The 20,182-nt window shown below is 34.5% G+C and overlaps 1 protein-coding gene across 6 annotated transcripts in view; it reads right to left on the minus strand.

The window, feature by feature from the left end:
* The window catches only part of KCNT2 (potassium sodium-activated channel subfamily T member 2), a 145,607-nt gene that overhangs the window by 82,199 nt on the left and 43,226 nt on the right, over positions 1-20,182 (minus strand). For 3 of the 6 annotated variants that reach the window (XM_086617170.1, XM_086617169.1, XM_086617168.1), the window contains exons 4-9: positions 20,087-20,143; positions 19,196-19,244; positions 17,584-17,643; positions 12,592-12,666; positions 12,010-12,093; positions 11,267-11,361 (exon numbers count right to left, since the gene is read on the minus strand). In XM_086617170.1, the coding sequence (XP_086473296.1) occupies positions 11,267-11,361; positions 12,010-12,093; positions 12,592-12,666; positions 17,584-17,643; positions 19,196-19,244; positions 20,087-20,143 (420 nt within the window). The remainder of the gene's footprint in view (positions 1-11,266; positions 11,362-12,009; positions 12,094-12,591; positions 12,667-17,583; positions 17,644-19,195; positions 19,245-20,086; positions 20,144-20,182) is intronic. The other 3 variants (XM_086617174.1, XM_086617173.1, XM_086617171.1) reach the window with 1 other exon arrangement.

Genomic DNA, 20,182 nt, shown 5'->3' on the forward strand with positions numbered 1-20,182 from the left:
GGTATTCTGTGCCCAAAGGAACTGACAATTTAATTTTATGCCTATTGTTAACTTTTCAGTCTTCTAAGTCAACCCACGGTTTGTACTTAAGTGTTTACTAAATGAATACCTTTTATTTTTTCTTCCTTATTGCTGTGACTCAGGCACTTCCACTCTAATTAATATACAGTGAATATAATTTTTCATATATATTGCAGAAACATACAACTTCCACAAACATAAAAACTATAGCTGTTTTTTTGCAAAGAATGGGAGCATATATTCAACTTTAAGCTTATGTTTGAGTTTCTTTATAAGTATTCAGGTAGATATTTTACTCAGATTGAGAGATAACAAAACTTAATATATAATTTTAACTTTTTTTTAGGAGACGGTTTTAATTGCCAATTTAAGTACAGAAGTCAATAATCAGAGTGCTGTTTGTTTGCATTATACCCTAAAGGGTCTTTATTTACAGACTTTTACTTTGTGAGGGGGAGGAAGAATGGAAAGCGATATCTGCTAACAGTGCTAGGAATACAAATTTATTGGAGCCAAGATACCATTTGGAGATTAATCTTTAACACTCTTTGACATCAAGTTGATGTTTAATTGTTGTGACTAGGTCAAACTATTGACAGACCAAAGTTTTGGTAAAGACTTTTGTTGTCCACAAACAATTGTCAGATATTGAGTTTACAAGTAACATTTTTGTAACGAATCATACTTGTAATTCTTTTCTTCATTTATTTGAGCTCAGTAAATGATTTTGACATGTAACACCTCTGGCATGGGGTACAGGGCCACTATTGCTAATGGAAAGAATATTACACACAGGCGAGTTAGAGGAATCCGTGGACATTTAGCTTTAATGTGTATAAACAAATGTTTATCTCCCAAATGTGATACTATGTTTGGATGACTGTCTATGCCTCTAGTCTTCACCTGTTTGAAAAAAAAATCTGTCTAAACATTATAACAAATATACAGAAAAGAAAAATGAGAATTTTTTTCTTTTAAAATCCATTGTAAATGCACTAAAGTCCATCTTCTTTTTAAATCATCTTATATCACATCCCTAGCTCTGCCAAAGCCTCTGAGATGTCCTTTCTATATTCCATAAAGTTATACCTAACACAAACAGAGTGTGAGTGAATATTTCCTGGTGGCTGGTGCCAGCTTCTGTTAGCATGGCCAAAGTTGTGTCAACACCTTTTTTATCTCTTCACTTTCTGATTTGAGAAATACGAACTTTGCTAAACTTCACACCCTTGAAATACAGTTGGAATATGAAACAGACAATAAAAGTGAACAAATCACTAAAGATCACAAATCAGCATAACAAGTTACTGCTCATCAGAGAACCAGAATAAATGATGACATCTAATAATACAGTTAAATGTGTTAGCATAAACCACCATAAACACCAAATTTTAGTAAAGTGAAATAAATAGTTTGTCAGCCTAATGAATCAGTCAATGAAAGATATATTTAATTTTTTTTAAGTCTGCATGCTAATGACAACCTCATTTTTGAGCCAGGAATTGTGAGTGATGGTGGTTTGCTGCCAGGCATTGAATTTTAAATGATGAAGTAACATCCTCAGCATAATTAGTCATCTGTGGTTACACATGGCATTCTATTCACTAGTGTCTAAAATGATATAACGTTCTCAAAGACAACATGTGAGTATTAGGTTTTTCTTTTTACTGCAAAGACAAAACAAAGCATGTCAAGTGTAATGCCTTCCCGTAATGAAAGAGAAGGGAAGACAGAGGTTTTTAACACTTATTTTCTATATCAAATTGCCCCTTTAAAAGGAACTTTACCTGCTTTTGTTGAATTCCTCCCAAAACCAAAGCAAAACCTAAGATTTCTTTTACCAATATTTACCAATATACCAGTTGTATAACAGTACAGTATTTCACAACCAGCAGACTCTGGTTGTATTCCAAATTTACTTTTATTCTAGCATTTTATTTTACTAAAGTTATTCTTGTCACCTCTATTCTGAAGGTAACATGCGTATTTTGCATATGTGACATTTACGTTTTCACATATCTACTTACAAGCCTGTGATTCAGCAGTAGGATTATGTGTGCATGTGTGTTTATAAACCAATGGAAAGCTTACTGGAGAACCCACATCCTAATAATTTGCATGTCTTTGCATGTCTTTTCAGTTTACCTCCATAGCTCCCTATGTCTCAATTCTCAAAACCTTTTCTCTGACTGCATTTTTTCTGTGGATCTTTTTCAAGTGTTGATACTTTTGAAGACATAAGTATCTCAAATGTACATTGCACATATTAAAATATGGTAATTAATTTTTGGTAATGAATTATGGCATTCTGTTTCTCTTTGATATTCCTTATTTGTCCTTGCTCTTTGGATAACAACTTCTAGATTTTCACCAAATCGCCCTTTATTACACCATGGGCTTCATATGACAATTACAGAATTATATGTTGTGGCCCCAGTTCTGTCCTTATGTACATCACTGTGATACCAAAAGTAAAAGCAGGCTTTGCTAATTTAATTTTTAATTTTAGTAAGAATTTAAACATTTCTTATAGTCCTTGTGCTACGTTCCTGCAAAAGAACAAGGACAGGATTGCATTTAACTTTGAGGTATTATATGTGTTGCTTTACACATGTTGGCAAGCCGTAATTAGTTAATATTAGCAGTAGCTTGATTTTATTTACCTCCCACAAAATTCAAAATACGATTGCTAAAGAAAAGATGCTATGGAGATGCAGTCTTTTCGATTGTATTTCTAACAGTCTAAATGTTATATGACTCAAAATAATTTTGTTTTTTTCCTCCTTTCATAATGGTAATTGGTCTTTTCTGCCAGAACAACCTTTGCTTGTCATGCTATCTGGTAATATTATTACTGTATTTCAAGATGTCACGATAATAAAAGCCAAAAAATTGTTCTCCCAGTGGCCTATTCAGAGAGCGTAATGTGTTGCAAAACATGGTGTATCCCTCCCAAAGATGCTCAATGCATCTTTAATGAAAAGTTGTCAAGATTATTGTAAATATTAGCAGCATTTGGTATCTGAGAGACATTTTTAATTCACGTGAAACTTATTGGGGAAAATAGTGGGAAAGAACCCGAGAGACGTATTATCTCTTTCTTGGGCAGAAGTTTGTTTTTTAATCTATTTTTACACTTTATTTAAATATGCATGTTCTCATTACTGAATTTTCAGTACCTTCACATAGAAAAAAATTATTGGAAGAGAATGATAACAAATAATACATAGGATAGAGTCTGGAACTTTCAGAATGGAAAGTAATTTAATGTCTAACACCCACCAAGACTAGAAGTCTTGCAAGCCATCCTGAAAATTCTTCCTAGTGTCAGTCAAAAATATTGATTTCAATAACACACTACTAGATTGGGAAATTGCCATTGCATTAATTGTCAAAGGATGATTTGCGTGACCTATAATATAGAGTTACATACTACATGAAATATTAAAATATTGTGTTGTACAACAATAGAGAACAAAAATGTGGATAAGTTTATTTTGTCTTTCAAATTTATTCAAATTTAATTTTTCCCACTTTTTCCTAAATTCAGTTTGGAACTACTGATTTTCACATTAATAAGTGATCTGCAACCTGTGCTAGAAATAGCAAAGCTTTGATTGTAACTTGGAAAGATCACAAGTATCTGAAGTCCTGACTCATCTTCCAAGTTGCAATAAAATAACAGAAATCTCTTAATCATATTGTTTACTTCTGTAATTTAATATTTCTCTACATATTAAAAAAAGGGAGAATTTACTTATAAATAATCTGTTGTTGACACTCCATTTTACAGAGGCTTTGTGAAGGGCAGCTTTTTGAGCTACCATTTAGTCTTCCTGAATATTTTTTATTTTCAGAAGAAAAGATGACTGCAAATGTATCTCTTACACTCAGAAGGTAATTTAGATTCAACTCTCTAACCTTTCTGACTTTGTTCCATAGAACACAGTAAATAGACTATTTAAATTATTATTAATTTCAATGGTCTCTGTGTCTAGTTTTAAATGTTGCATCACTTGCACAAAGAATCCCCTGCATGTAGCAGGAAAGATGCTGACCTAATTATTTTAGAAATAACTATGTAGAAACATCTAAAAGGATTAACAAAGGAAATATTATGTCACTACCAAATTAATAACTAAAATAGCATGAAAATCACTGTATAATTATCTAGGTTTCCATAGAAACCATGTATGATGGGTAGCTAAAAAGACTTCTGATTGGGCTTCCGTACTTCTGCTTTCCCTATAATAAACATAATTTCTGTTCTGCCTTTCACAAACAACAAACCAGCTTTTCAGTAGCTTAAGTCTGTGTCCTATACTCTTTAAGCTGCACTCTTTAACAGCACTAATCACTCATATGCTTTTTTAAGATCTGAACTCTTGAACTTAAACATGTAAAAATAGTTCTTAAAAAATATTAGGACAAATACCATGCTATCAGCCAAAAGAAAAAAAAAAAAGTCAACAGAATTAATTTATATATGGTAATATTTCTGTGTTCTCATAATACAATAGTTGCATAAAAATAAGCAGAGGCATTAATCCAAGAAACAAACTGTGGTTTCTATTACATTGTGTCATTGGAATTTTTCGTTACATTTTCTCATCAAGCCTTCTCAAAGGCTTTGGCCCTTAAGTACTAATAACACAGATGTAAGTAAATGATCCCCAGTGCTAGCAAAGGTGAAAAAGGTGTGGCCCATCCCATAAGTTCCTATTCCATTAGAAACAGTAAGAATTTTATATGAATTTGTGCTTCATTTGAATAATGTAGATTGACAACTATTTGTGGTAACATTCTCTTTTCACATGCTTTTTATACAGCAGATTTTTGCAAAACCACCTTAGAAATTTCTATACCTAGAAAAGATAAACTCTGTATGCAATAGGTTTTTCTCCTACCAAAGCTGATGAAAATGTTGTCCTTCTGTTCATGTGCACAGTTTTTCCCATAAGGCAAAAGTTCAGATAAACTCTAATTCAATTTGTAGATTATTTGTTCGCAAATAACAAATGGGTATTTTAAGAAATGTTTTGTCATCGACTTTCCAGAAGCTGCACAACCTTTTCGTTATTTCATCACTTAAGGAAATGTTAAGGTAGTGTCCGAAGTAGACCTCAATTCTAATTGTATACACTCACAGGAAAACTACCCATACACGCTGCCCTGATTCCAGCAATCAAGAAGCAAGACAAGGGTAGGGTGGATGTTGGTACAAGGTATTTGGAAGGTACTACATGTGCTACTTGGCCTACTTCTAGATCTATTTGTTTATGTTTGGAGAGCAGCTGCATAGGAATATTTCAAAACAGAAAACAGAGATCCTTTGTTTGAAACAAGCAAGATCCTGACAGGTCTGCTTTATTTCAGAGAAAGAAAAGCACAATCTCTATTATTTTAATACTTTATAGGATTCTTGTAATAGTTGAATAATTTATTTTGTATTATTTACAGTTATTTAGGACTTTCAATTAATGTTCTATAGTCTTCTGCGATTTAAATTCTGCAACTCCTGTTAGGATCCTGCCCCTTGGATCCTAAGACTTCTTGTGCTTTAGAATCATTGGATTAGATCAAACTAAATGTCAGAATTACAGTTTTATTTTGTACTATTTTGAGCACAGAACAATCTCTCTAAATCATAAACTGAGATTGGGCCTGAGCAGGGAGTGCTGTACAACAAAACATAACATCACAGAAAGAACTGTAGACCCAAAAACCCGTATTTTATTCTACATTACATAATCCACTAACACTCTTCAAGTTCATTCTACTTAATGCTGGGCATCTTTCCTGGATAACTGCCATTGTAGGCTTCTGATATAATCAACACGGAAGGGCAGAGAAGCATAGACCTCCATGTGGTGATTTAGTTCCCTTCAGATCTGCATTGCCCTCTAACATGTCTGTCTCTAGTTACTGATAATAAAGGGAACTGGAGCATTGAGAGGCCTTATTTTCTCTAACATTATGCGGGATTAATCCTTTTTTGTTTAGTTGTTTTTTTCTGTAACATAGTGTTCCAAATCTGAAGGTCTTGATTTGTCTTGTTTGGACTAGATCATTGTCTGGATTTGTTTTCATCCTTACAAGCAACTTATTCATACTGTTTCCTCCAGCTGAGAATTTTGACTGTGTAATTGTCATTGAGGCTACAGTTTTGGCAGAATATATTTATTCTGTAAGTCAGTGTGTGGAAACATCCTCATTTTCTAATGTTGAAAGCACTGAAGTGTAAAAAATGTTAAGATTGACCTCAGTGAGCTTTCAGTGAAGACACAAGCAAAGTTTGTGCAGGCTTCTTAGTCTTCAGTATGAAAAAAATAAATATCCATTTCAAACAATTTGTAGCCACCTTTTTCAGAAGCTGTTAATATATTTTACACTGGTAATACATGACTAACTGATATAAAAAGCAAAATAAGTCTTAATAGATGATTCACTGTGTCACAGAAAGATGCCTGAAATAGTCATTCACTGTTATTTGTCTTGTACAGTTTACAGAAATAATTAGTATTCCATTTTACAAACAAGTGAAAACATCCATTAGCTGAATGACCCAACATATACTTTGACTAGGTCTGTAACTTGAACTAGAACTCTGTCAAGAGTAACTGCTGAACAGTCTGTCATATAGGAGTACACATCTTTCAATATATATAAAATTGCTCTGGTTAGGAGGCCACTGAGGTATTTAAAGAGAGAAAAATTTCTGGATAGCCTGATCTGTCTTTGAAATCAGAAGACGTAACAATCTTTGTATGTGATCTGTAGATTACAGATACATGGAGTTGGTCTTATTAATTTATTGATCTGCAAATGAGTTCTACCCCCAGATCCATAAAAAATTATAATCAAAAATCAGAGTGTAATAGAGGAAAATTTTTGTAATGTAATTGTTTTTTCTGTAATAACATTACAAATTGTCAACTGTATATAAAAATACAAATGGAGTTTTTTCCCACCATATTTTGAGTGCAAAGGACATATTGAGTAACGATATCCAAAAATTGTGAGATTAGTCAACTAGTTGTAAACATTAGGGTTTTGGTTTTTTTAACTTTTTGTCTGAAAGCTTTGTCTGAGTTATAAGACATAAGTTGGAATCCATCTACATGTGTGACCACGACTTAGAAGATTCTGTTATGGAGATGAACTGATGGGTTTGCTGATGAAGCACGAGGCAGAATTTAATTCATTTTCTGTGGGTTTTCTATTAGCTATGGTAGAAGTAATTTTGAAAATACTTATTATATGCAGACAGGAGCAAAGTTGATAAGGAAGAGCTCCTTTTATGCATATATAATTTAAAAAATGTCCTCTATAAATACACTGTTTTCTTGAAGTTATATGTAATATAGAGCCCTCAAATTGATTTTTAAAGTAAATTTCTGTTGAGAAAGATGACCAGTTAAATGCTAACAAATGTAATGCTGTTGTCTGCACACTAGAAGAACAAGTGAAAATGTACTGAGCTTAGACGTATCAAATTTCCTCCCTCCATTGTAAACCATTAGGAGACCAGGAGGTCCAGCCAGGTTCCTCCCCAGGGTCCTGGGTGTGCTGAGGCACTTCGAAGTGACTGGGACTGAACAGTTGCTCGACATTTGAGAGATCATAGTTTCAGTTCTGCCTAGACATATAGATGGCAGAGGCATGTTCCTGCTCGCTGAATTTGCACCCATACAAAGATCAGACATAAGTATCTTCTGATATAAATATCCTCTTTCTCTATAAACACACGAGGTTTCAGAAAAGATCCTATAATATGCATTCTGCAGAAAAATTGTACTTTCAGAATTATCAGTGGAGATATGTCAGCTGCAATATGCTTTTACATATCCAGCTATTTTGTACTCTGTACAGAACGGCAGGTTTCTGTTATTGCACATATATGCATTAAAGGACATAAAGAAAGCATCTCTTTCATAACTCGGCAAAAACCTACTTTTAAATATGCTAAAAATATACCAAAAATTCTGAAAAAAATTATTAAGGAGCATACCTTTTAGATATGAACTAATCACTGGAAAGCAGTTACGCTTCAGCATTTATTTGTTTTAAACTTTCTCACAGAAATGACCACCAAAAGACTTAAAAAAGGTTTCAGTCTCACTTGAAGCAGTAAGAAAGCACTTTCGCTGCACTTTCTCAGTGCACCAGTCTAACCAAACTGGTAAAAAATGGAAGTAGAAAAAGTAGTCTTTCTGGGCTTCATACTGTCTTGGACTTCTTATAAAATGGTGTAATCCCCATACAAAGCTATGTGCCGTATCTTTCTATGTGTCTGATAAAAAAAGAATGGTTTTGAACAGAACCTTGTGTTGTAAAGCAATATTGACTTCCGAAGTGCTGAGGAGCCAATGTTCCTATAGAAGCAGATGGCAAAAGCAAGCCATCAACCTGGAATTTAGAAGGATTGTGGTGTTACAATTTAATGCATACAGTGCCTGAAAGTCTTTAATCTTACAGGTAGGCAGGGAGGCAGAGTGAGGGCCATTACCGGAGAGGCCAAAAGCACACCATCAGGATGTCCCCATGGTACTGAATATAGTCTAAGGGGGAAAGTGCTCTGAAACTGTAAGTACTGTATTCAAGCTACTAATTTAGGCTTATTAATTTTGCATTACTGAAGCTATGGTACTTCATAGACCAAGGCAATATCTCTAAATGTAACCAAAACATGGTTATGAAAACAGATGGTGCTAGCTCAAAATTTTTTTGTGTTGCGCTCCATTACACATATGAGTAAGTCTAGTGCTGGCTCCCATATGTGTTTGGGGGCAATATGCTTGGTTACTGCTTGGTGTTGCAGAAAATGTGAAAGATCAGCCTGGTGAAAGCCATTCTTAACTAGACAGATTTCAGAAATGGCCTTTGCTCCTCTTTAAGCATGAAGAAACTCATGTAAGCGCTAAATAATGTCTCTTAAAATGAAACATTGTTGCAAATTCACCATAGATGTAACATCATCAAAGACATTAATTGATTTTGACTCTGTATAGAGAATTTTTTAGATATTTTCAATACATACTTTGTGATATAAAATCATACATAGATGGGTAAAAAAGTGTAAAAATGCCATTATGTGTGTTTGTGTAAGCAATACTAACAACTGCCTAAACAGAACTCCAGTCTTAGGCGAGCTGCAGATGCTTAAGCAACTATTCCTAGTTTTTCCAAAAGTGCTTCATTTCCTTAGTTATTGCATTACTGGGTGTTTTCATCTTATTTAGCTTTTTTTTGCAGACTAGCAGGGTCAATACTAGGTCAGTATATAATGATCTATAATGAGCTGATATCTGCGGCTGTTAAGACCAAACATAATTGCTGTAGGTGAGCTTGCCATTTTAGGCATGTTTTATTGTCAGTTGTAAAAATGCCTGGTGGTGAGCATGATGTTCTGTTTAGCTGCAGCTTCTGTAACTTATTCAATCAGAGATCAACATAGTGAGTTTTTATGAAACATTCTTGTTACTGGTTTACTTCAGTGAGAACTGGATACATATTTTGTTCAGCTAGGTTACTAAAAAAGCTGAGGGTATATTTACTCTAGTGTTTTGTTTTGTAAAAAATTAAAAGGTAAAATTAGAGCACATTAAAACGTCCAAGTGCTACAGTGATAAAATTTTATGCGTTCTGGTTCAAGTACTGTAGTAGTCTTTATTCATATAAAATTTCCTTGTAAAGTGCTGTAATATTCAATAAGAAATTTAATCTCACAAAAATTTGTTACTGTTTAGAACTGGCAGCACTTGTCATTATACAGTTGTGTGGCCTTAAGACACACAAAGGGTAAAATTGAACCATTCGTTTAGTCACTGGCTAGAACAAACTCCTCTTCTCAAATAAAGGGCAGAAATGGACAAGACTGGAAAAGGCCATGTGTTATTTTACACTGTTATTACCAAAAGGGTTAGGCAGCACATAACAGTGGCTATCAGAAAAACAAGCTACAGAAATAAAGTAAGAGAAAATCAAATCACTGTCTCCGAAATGACAGACGAAGCTTTATCAGTGTGCTGACCCAAAGGCGTCCTGTCTGGCAAAATAAATACAGGTGATTTAGCCTTTCCATACGGAACCATCTTCTTTGTTCACTGCCCCTTTGTACACTGTCTTGTAACACACATTCTTCCTCTACTTCCCTCCCCCCGCTCCCCCGCCCCATATATGATACTTTTCAGGCACTACTGCTGAGAAAATTCTGTATGTTAAGTAAGCTACCAAGCTACATCATAACCACTATCCAATTACACAAACATAAGCATGATCATACTGGGTTAGATCAGACTCCTGTATTCTACTTTATCTCCAGCCCTGGTCAACTGCAGATCCCTAAGGCATAGTATAAAAATGGGGCAATAAAGCGGTCTTTCCTTTATATCTTTTCCTAGCCTCCAATAATCCACAACTCATGAATTTCACTAACCAAGTATGTTCATGTTTAATATCCTCCACAGATTTTTCTCCATGCCTCCCAAATTCCTGTGAATTCAAGTTTCCAAGGTCTTGCAGCAAAAAGTTCTTCAGAGTAACACATTCTCGTTGTTTAAACCTACCATCCACTACTCTCTGTAATCTAGATTAATAAAATCCACACTCTCTGTAATCTAGATTATTAACAGCTGTCCCCTGTACTCCTTATGGGAACTTGACTTGGTCATCAGAGTAATAAGGCTGAGATCTTGCATGTTTTTTCTGTCTGTCACACCAGTCAGAGGAAGGTGACCCTATTAGTGTGGGTACTTCTGCTGCTACTAATTTAAGTGACTTTCAAGCATCGGGACATGCTGCCCAGGGAAGTGGTTGAGTCACCATCCCTGGAAGTATTTAAGACCTGTAGATGTGGCACTTACAGACATGGTGTAGTGGTGAAGTTGGCAGTGTTAGGGTAATGGACTCCATGATCTTCAGGGTTTCTTCCAATCTAAACGATTCTATTAGTCTGTGGCTTTTCTGATAAGATTACACTCTTGGTGCATATGTAAATTTTCCCCCGCTTATTTCTCCTGTGGTTTTGCATCATCTGTATTTCCTTCCTTAGAGGAGAATGATTCTGCTTTCCAGGAATGCACATTCTGTTTCCGAACCCAGGTGCTAGTTAACCCTTTCACTGCAAGTATATTACTCTTCTTATTTCAATGCATGATTTTAACAATGCCTGTTTTATCACCATGTAGTAAAGCAAAAAAGACAACATATATAATTTAAAAAAAGGGGGGATTTGGCCACTTACCAAGTGAAGATAAGACATAGTAAGGTAGATATTAAAATAAGGACTTGGTTAAACATTGCAGACTGTGTGCGTTGGATGGCTCTGTGAAGATCATTCTATATTAATGGAAAAGAGGTGTTATTTTCGTTTTTGAATTAATAAGGCAAGAGCTGATTCTATAGAGGAATTATATAGTGCCCTGACAAAATGCAGTCATTCAAATGCACTTAGAATTTGCTGATCATATAAAAGGGTACAAAAGAGCCAGCTGTGATTCTGTGATTATTTATCTAGTTCTTTGTTCATCCTGGCACAATACTGACACTATTGCAAGCTGCTTTAAGGTCTGTCTGCTCATATCTAGCTTACACAAATTTCAGGCTGCAGGGACCAACTAAGGCATAGCAGTTGAGTTCCCTGCAATTGTGTATGAATGGAAGAGTAGAAAAATAACCAGCCATTTCAACTTTTCCTTATTGACACAGTAACAATTTATACTAATTGAGATTTCACTTGATGTCTTATTTTTTTCTAATTTTGATGCAGAAAGCAGTTTAGCAATGCGTGACCACTTATATAGAATCATAGAATCATAGAATGGTTAGGGTTGGAAGGGACCTCAAAGATCATCTAGTTCCAACGCCCCTGCCATGGTTAGCTTCCTATTAAACTTGGACAGTGGACTGTACTGCCAAAATTTCGCTAAAGACAATATACTAAAAAAATAGAAACTTTAAAATACTTATTTCCTTTGTCATACTTACAATCATATTCTCTAAAGCATGCTTTGCCAGCCAACAATTTAAAAATACAGGAATAAACAGGTTTCTTAGGACTGGCCAGAAAATCTGAAAGAAAAATAAACAAATTCATTAAAAGCTTTTCTATTCAAGAATAGAGCATTTCTGTTCAAGCAGCAATGAAACAATTGGGAAAAAGACTTATTATTAATGTTTCTAGTGTGAGATATAGCTTTAAATAACATTTTTTCTTCTTTTGTGATAAACTATATGAAAGATAATGTGATAAAATAAGCACAGTCAGTTTTCAGTGCAGACATCAGAGATCTTAAATTTTTATATCTAGATGGTTTATTTTATTGATTGTGCTGTAGTTTGCATTAGAGGGTTTTGGTTTTGTTTGTTCCCTATCAGGGAGGAAGGGGAAAGTTATCTGTATTATTATTTCATTTAAGTAGCAAACTATCGTCTTGTTGACAATTTTCTGTTCCCACAGGCACAAATGTGTCATCTACGTAAGACTCAAATTTACTTCAATAAAAATTAAGAGTATTTGTGCAGCTATAAAAGTGCAATATAGAAATGTATTAATTCAAATATGTTTACCGTGATGATGAAAGGGACAGCATTAATTATTTCCAGGAGAAAGGGTATTCTCAGAATTTGTTCCCAGATGTTTCCCTTCAAAGAAAAGGAAAAAAAACAAACCACCATGTCACAGTAGACTTACATCTAGTTCTGATGAGAAATATATGTGATGTTCCAATGCCACATATAGAGTTTCTCCCACTAGACAAATTTCAGGAAGATCATTCATCTCGGATTTAAATATATATGTCAAATGTGAATATAGGCTACTCTGGCCTGTTTTTCTTACTGTTTATCATAATGTACATCACAGGTAAAAATATATATTTTTAAATCCTTACTTTTACTAGAGCAGTTCTCTGTTTCCATATGACCCTATATTTCCTTGCTATGACCTAGTTAGTAAGACAGCTCAAATAAAGAATTCTAATTGCATTAACTAGTGAACTCATTTTCTCAGCTAATGAAGAGCTTCATTAAATTATCATTTTTTTCAGAGAATAATATGCTCCTGTTTTCTTCTATTGCATTTTTAGGTAGCTTGGCTCACACACAGACATCTTGTCTCTTCTTTTTCGTTCTTCAAAGGTTAATTTACTTTTACTTTTACTTTTACATGCACACTTACACACAGATAAGGAGATGAGGTTCCTGTCTTAAGGAATTTATTTTTTTAAGAATTCTCGTTTATCAGTGGTCTTCATACAAGTAACAGACTATCATGCTAGTAAATTTTTTTATCTATTCTATTTTAACTATTTCTACTTCTTTTTCTTAAAAGCCTCTAAATCTTTAAAATCCTGCATTGCATGCTTTAGCTTTTGACTGTGCCAAAGCTTTCCTTACCTTAATACTTTTTGTCTTAGAATGTCTAAAAACTAGAGACAAAGCCCTAGTACAGCATAAAAGTTGCAGAGACATATATCCAAAGGATATGCCCTGCTCAGAAGATTTTACCATCAAATCAACTGTTTTGATTAACCCTATACACAGGTGACTGCCCTATAGTCCACACTAACGTTTGTTATGAATGATGGGCTACTGTCTGCACTTCTGAACTTCATGTCAAAACATAAGAAAAAGAGGAATACAAATATGCTGTATTAAAAAAAAATAAATATCAAAACCAAACCAAAACAAAAACCTGCTCATTTTCTGTTAATCTTGTTTCATTAGCCTCTGCATGTTAGCCACAGAGGTCTGGATGTTTCTCTCTATTAATTCTAATCCTGCTATTGAGATATTAACTTATTAAGAAATAAGTATTAAAAAGAAGAATGGAATTAAGTTAGGGAAAGATAGTGATATTCTATAGTGAGTCCTTCTTCCTTTGCATTTATCTTCTTTTATCTTTACTTCGCATTTTCTCTCTTTCCTGACTGTTTTGGAGAGAGAAGTAAGGAAGAAAATCTAGTGTTTAATATTTCAATTAGGACTACAAGATCAAAGTTCTGTATTTCTGCCACAAACACTTCAGTAAGTTTCAGCGCTTTTTGGAACTTGATCTTGCTTACATGAGATTAGAGGTCTTCCCACATATTCTAGTAAAAGTGGTATGGATTTTTAATCTGCTTACTTCTAGCTACAGCATGGGGATAATACTACTTCTCCACATCTGAGCAGTGACTGTGAATTATTAAATGCTGGATGAAAATCCATGCATTTAAAACAGAAGATATTTAAAATTCAGTGACTTACAGCTTTACTAACTCTGTATATTGACACTTCATCATAGGTAATGCAATAACAACGTAGCATATATCATGGCAATATTACAAGAATTTGCAGTACAGCATTATATTTTCAGTTGCAATGACATATTAATCTTTCCTGTTAAACTATATCTATCTGATATAACCACGGAAAATTAAACACAAGCTTCATAGCATATTAAATTCTTTTTCTATTTTTAACTTTTCACATCCGGAAGCCGCTGTACCTATGGGGAAGGGATTATTGTCTTCCATGTAACTGTAATAGGTGGGAGCTAAGATATGCTTGAATAATCTTAAACATTTCATCTGATAAGCAGCCCCATAAACAGATGTGAAATTATGAGACTGTAAGCTGAGGTTTTATTTGTAGGAATAATAAAATTAAAAGAAAAGTTTATTTTCTCAGCTGAGTGCTTCTGTGTTTTCACTAATTTCCTCATTTTTAATGTTAAAAGCTTTCTTTTCTCCATTATAGAAAAGAAATGTCACGTAATTTGTTTAAGCAGGCAAAATGGCTGTGCGGATTTGCTCCACCCAGGTACCTGGTGATGCATACAGCTGTAAGATTCTGGCTTCCACATACAAATTCATGTGTCTTCTGCAAAACTACCTTTTGCAGTGAGAATGCATGGTACTGATAAAAGCAGCTAAGACTGTCTGCGTGCCAGTGATATAGTAGGATTGCCAGATGTCTGTGACAAGTTTTGGTAATGAAAATTTCTAATGTAGACATCTTTCTGAATTTTGGCCAATGGCAAAACTTCATGTAATGGGTTAAGCTGTGAGAATGAAGATTGTAAATCATTCATTCTTCATTCAAGTGATCAGCAGTATAATACAGTGCTACATTCTTTGCATTCCTCCCCATATAAAAGTAATACAAAATGCAAATTCACTGTATCCTACTAGCATGATATACTATTATGGCCTCACTATTCTGCATATTGAATCATAGAATGGTTTGGGTTGGAAGGGACCTTAAAGATCATCTAGTTCCCACCCCTCTGCCATGGGCAGGGATGCCTTCCCCTAGATCAGGTTGCTCAAAGCCTCATCCAACCTGGCCTTGAACACTTCCAGGGATGGGGCATCCACAACTTCTCTGGGCAACCTGTTCCAGTGCCTCACCACCCTCAGAGTGAAGAATTTCTTCCTTATATCTAATCTAAATCTTCCCTCTTTCAGTTTAAAGCCATTGGCCCTTGTCCTATCACTACATGCCCTTGTAAAAAATCCCTCTCCAGCTTTCTTGTAGGCACCCTTTAGGTGCTGGAAGACGGCTATAAGATCACCCCGGATCCTTCTCTTCTCCAGGCTGAACAGCCCCAGCTCTCTCAGCCTGTCATCATAGGAGAGGTGCTGCAGTCATGAAGGATCATCTTCGTGGCCTTTCTCTGGACCTGCTCCAGCATCTCCACATCCTCCTTATGTTGAGAGCCCCAGAGCTGAACGCAGTACTTCAGATGGGGTCTCACAAGAGCAGAATAGAGAGGCAGAATCACCTCCCTCGACTTGCTGAGAATCATTTCTCAGATATCATCAACCAAGTATCAGAAAGGTAAATTATTTGGAGTATTCTCTCAAAAGACTGCTTGCTTTATTTTACAGGTTATTTGTGAAATTCTAGTAGTATGCACACAAATGCATACACAGTCGTCTTTTTCTTGTTGTTTTCTTCCTTGCTTATCCTCTGACTTGTGCCTAAATTGTAAAAGCTTTGGAAATGTTGGCATGAAATAAGTAATCTGTCACAGATTTACATGAATCAAGACTCCTTTGGTCATCCTGGCTGCACAGGAAGGCCTTCCAGTGAGTGAAATAACAGCCTTCTTGGCTTCCTGAGACTGGTTTAAGACTTGGGTAAATGGCTCTATCACAACATTTCCAGATTGTAACTAAGAGGAGAGGACCAGAGGGAAGGAGGTGTTTCCATCAGGTGGACTGCCAAAGTACATTTCAGTACTATTATTCTTCCTTACGTTACTTCTGTTCCCTTATGGGGAGTGGAAATATGGCTATCAAAATTGCCTCAACTTCTGTGACAGGTAAATGCAGCAAATCAGGATAGTAGAGCTTTACACCTATTGCACACTAATAAGTAACTTATCATGGGAGCTGACTTGCCAATATTTCTCTCATCTTTTGTACTTACAGAAATTGATGCAGACCACAAGCAGAATGGATAGGGATAAAATGCTGCCCAATAAACTCAGGAACAGCATAAACTGTGATTGCTCTTTACTGTTTTGGCACTAGGTGTGTCAATTTTAGATTGTTTCTGCCTATAATTGATTTGCATTGTAACCCCCAACACTTAAATAGCATATGCTACAAGGATTAAGATGAATTTTAGATAGGACACATTTTAAGTCTCTTAGCATTATTAGGTGCTAAGGAAAACATTTATGCCATAATCACTTGATAAACACACTGAAGTACAGCTTTCAACTTTAGTGGTGGCTCTGACAGCTACTGAATGTCAGTATTTCAAAAATTTTTAAAAAAAATATTAGGCTCCAAGATATTTTTAGCTTTAGGAATCACGTCTTTTCATAGTTACTTTGATAAATAATTTTAGTATTTTTCTCCTGAAGATATTAAAACTGTAGAGTACCTAAAACTCACGAGGATAGCACATAACAAAATGTCATGAAAAAAAATGAATAAAAAATATTAGGAAAATAAAACTTTTTAAGGAGAATGCAAATACAAAAATATATTGTATTCACATCAGATGATTTCAAGGCATTTTGCAAAGATGTTACTACAGCATCAGAGAGATGGATAACACAAGTATGCAGGTATCTATAATTAAAAAAAAAAAAGTACTATCGTGGCCTAGTTTTTGGTGTACAGCTTTAGAGGCCTAAAACTTGAGTTATAGATACTGAGTAGCTACAGCTTTGACATCAATGAGGATCATGTCCATTGCATTATGGACAGACATATAAAACAATGCACTTGAAAAATCAGTATTCAAGAATCAAGGTCACTTCTGAGAATGTGTTTTCAAATTACAGTGTGCCAATGGACAATGGAAAAAAATGGATATTTCATTTCTGACTTCCACTCTCTAGATATTACTGTTTATTCATACATTTGGGAAATATGAACCGGGCTACCTGTGACAATATGCTGTCCCCTGCATGTGTGTTTTTATCAACTTCTGAACTTTTCTCAACATGCTTGTACATCAGTGTGGGCACAAATGCAGGCATGTAAATTTTATATTGAAACATTTAACTCAGTTACTTTTTGTGATGAATTATGCCTAAAAGTAACTAAAAGTACTTACCTTGTAGCTTAGATAACTCAGCAGCAGAGTTTCAAAGAGACTTATTAAAGCCACAGAAACCTTAAGTGATAAAATATGTGTATTAATATTGGCTTCTAAAGAATATATGACATTAAGCATTACAATGAAAAGTAAAAGAAAATAAAAAACTTTTCCATGGAGCCTCTGAAATCATCTCAGCTAACAGTATTTAGCATGAAGCTTAAATATCGTTATTTCTCTAACTAAAGCACAGGGTATGACTTGAGTCTCATTGCTCTTTTGAAAGTATAACACTCCAGAGAGCCTGCAGGTTGGCCTTTCTATGGTTTTTAGAAAGCTCCATTGACAGTCTCCCAGATTGTTTCTCAAGTTTCATTTGCCTTCCTAAAAGATACCAAGATCTTTTCGCAAGACAAAGAGAGAGAAGGAGGAAGGTGTAAATAATGGAAGTTAGTCAGCTCTTTACTTTTCTGTAAAGATGTTATGAACATGTGGAAAAACAAACATTTTTCTTCCTGTGTATAAGTCAGAAAGTTGAAAACAGGAAAAAATTATACAGATGAATCATTATTGATTTCAATATTTAAATGCAACTGAGCTCAACTTATCAGCCTTCACTTAATGTGGTTATGTATTATGTAATTTAAAAATATTTGAATAGTCAAATATCAAAACAGTAAAAATTTACTTAAAACTTTATACAAATTAAATGACAAAAAAACTTTCTTAAATCCTTTGCATAGCAAATATGTGTATTTTAATGTATATTATGGGAGTATTCTATCAAGAAGATGTACAAATTCAGCTGGAGCCTGAGTACTTTTTGATTGAATTGAATACAGTAATGTGAATGTCTAGGTCAAAATTTATTCAAACTGTGCATACTTTAAGCAAGGAATTGCAAGGTATTTTCATCTAGGGATTCTTCCCTTAGTAAAACTGTGTATTACATAGAGGTACAAACCATTGTAATGTCATTGTACTAAGCATGGTGCAAGAATATAAGAATGTATAACCCTCCTCGAAGATTAAGGAATTCTTAGTAGAAAAACACATTTCACAGGGAGAATTCCCACAGTGCTGTACATGAGTAAAAAAAGTGTTCTTAAAATGAGCAGGCTGCAGGATACTGAGTATTGAACCACAAACTTCAAAAGATCTCAAAGACCCACAAAGCACTGATGCAGTGCATCTTTTGTGACACACTCCTCTAAATTTGTAAGCTTCCATATTCTGAAGTAACTTTAACTTTCTAGTGTATTTAACAAGAAAGCCCATGAAGTATGTCAAAAGCAATTATGGAATTTAAACTCATGGTTTTCCAAACACCAAATAGTGACTATATGACTGAACAGAGCTTGATAATTCTAAGAGAAAAGGCTATCTCATTCTACAATATTTTGTTATAAGCTTTAATATTTTATAAATATATTGTAAAACCATGTAAATTCCAGTCAGTTAGCTCAGATCAACTTATCTTTACTTTATGTTTTTGTTGGGCTTGGTCATCAAGTAGATTTCTTTGTTAATATCAACTTTTCCAAGTATCCTTTAACACCACTAAAATGCTATAAAAAAATATTGTCTACAGTTAGTAAATGGGAATAGTTATTGGCCATTTATATATTACCTGTAATCCCCATAAAGGCAAGCTTCGATTTACCCAAATAATAGGAGACCTGTTCATTATAATAAGAAAATAAATACAAAATTAATCAAAATCTGGTTAGTGTTTTGAACAAAATCAATGGAAAAAAAAATGTACATGTGAATGGAAATTAGAGCACCTTTATTAAAAAACTCTGAATGATAAAATTTTAAATCAGTAGTTATCTACTGAGTAATGACATTGCTTGTATTTTTAATCCAGAGCAAATCATTGAGTTCCCATGAGAGTAATCCAACACCCAGTGACACCAAAACCTTTTATTTGTTTTAGTGTCTGCTTGTTCATCCCCTATGATTCCAGAAAGAATAAATCAATTTGTGCTTTTGATTCTAGAGATGCAAAGGAATAATTTTTTGTGGTTTGACAATTCTTTTGTGTGAACTTTTTGCTATCTGTGTAACAATATATATGGTATCTAACTCATAGGGCTTTCATAGATTGGGAAAATCTCATGTTGTCTTAGTATGTACTACACTCAATGATAATAGGCACTTGATATCAGTACTACTGGAATCTGGCACACTCAATGGCACAACAGTTTATTTTCAGTCATTTACTGCTAGTCATAATTGTTTTTTAAATACAGGTATCCTTTTTTTTTTTCAGCAAAGTAAAAGCATTGGTGGATTGCCCACCTTATAAGAGCATCCCATCCAGCAGTTCACTTACACAATCAGAGAAACAGTTAAAATATTCAGTAACGTGGAAGTAATTGTTTGAGAGTAATGGAAACATCACTGTTATATGTTAAAATATCACCATTCCAAATGGAAATGAAATTGTCTTCCTGTTTCCTTCCCCTTACAACCATTATGTGGACTTTTGGTTTGCTTTTTTAAATTAGGAACTCACCAATCAATCGTTCCAGGTGTGTAGTTTTGATTGGAACAACTCCAGTTTAATTCCTTACTGATAGTTGTCATCCCATCCATGCAAAGTCCATTTTCA

The sequence above is a fragment of the Tauraco erythrolophus genome, chromosome 10 (genome assembly GCF_009769465.1).
Source record: "Tauraco erythrolophus isolate bTauEry1 chromosome 10, bTauEry1.pri, whole genome shotgun sequence".
In the NCBI taxonomy this organism is placed as follows: domain Eukaryota; kingdom Metazoa; phylum Chordata; class Aves; order Musophagiformes; family Musophagidae; genus Tauraco; species Tauraco erythrolophus.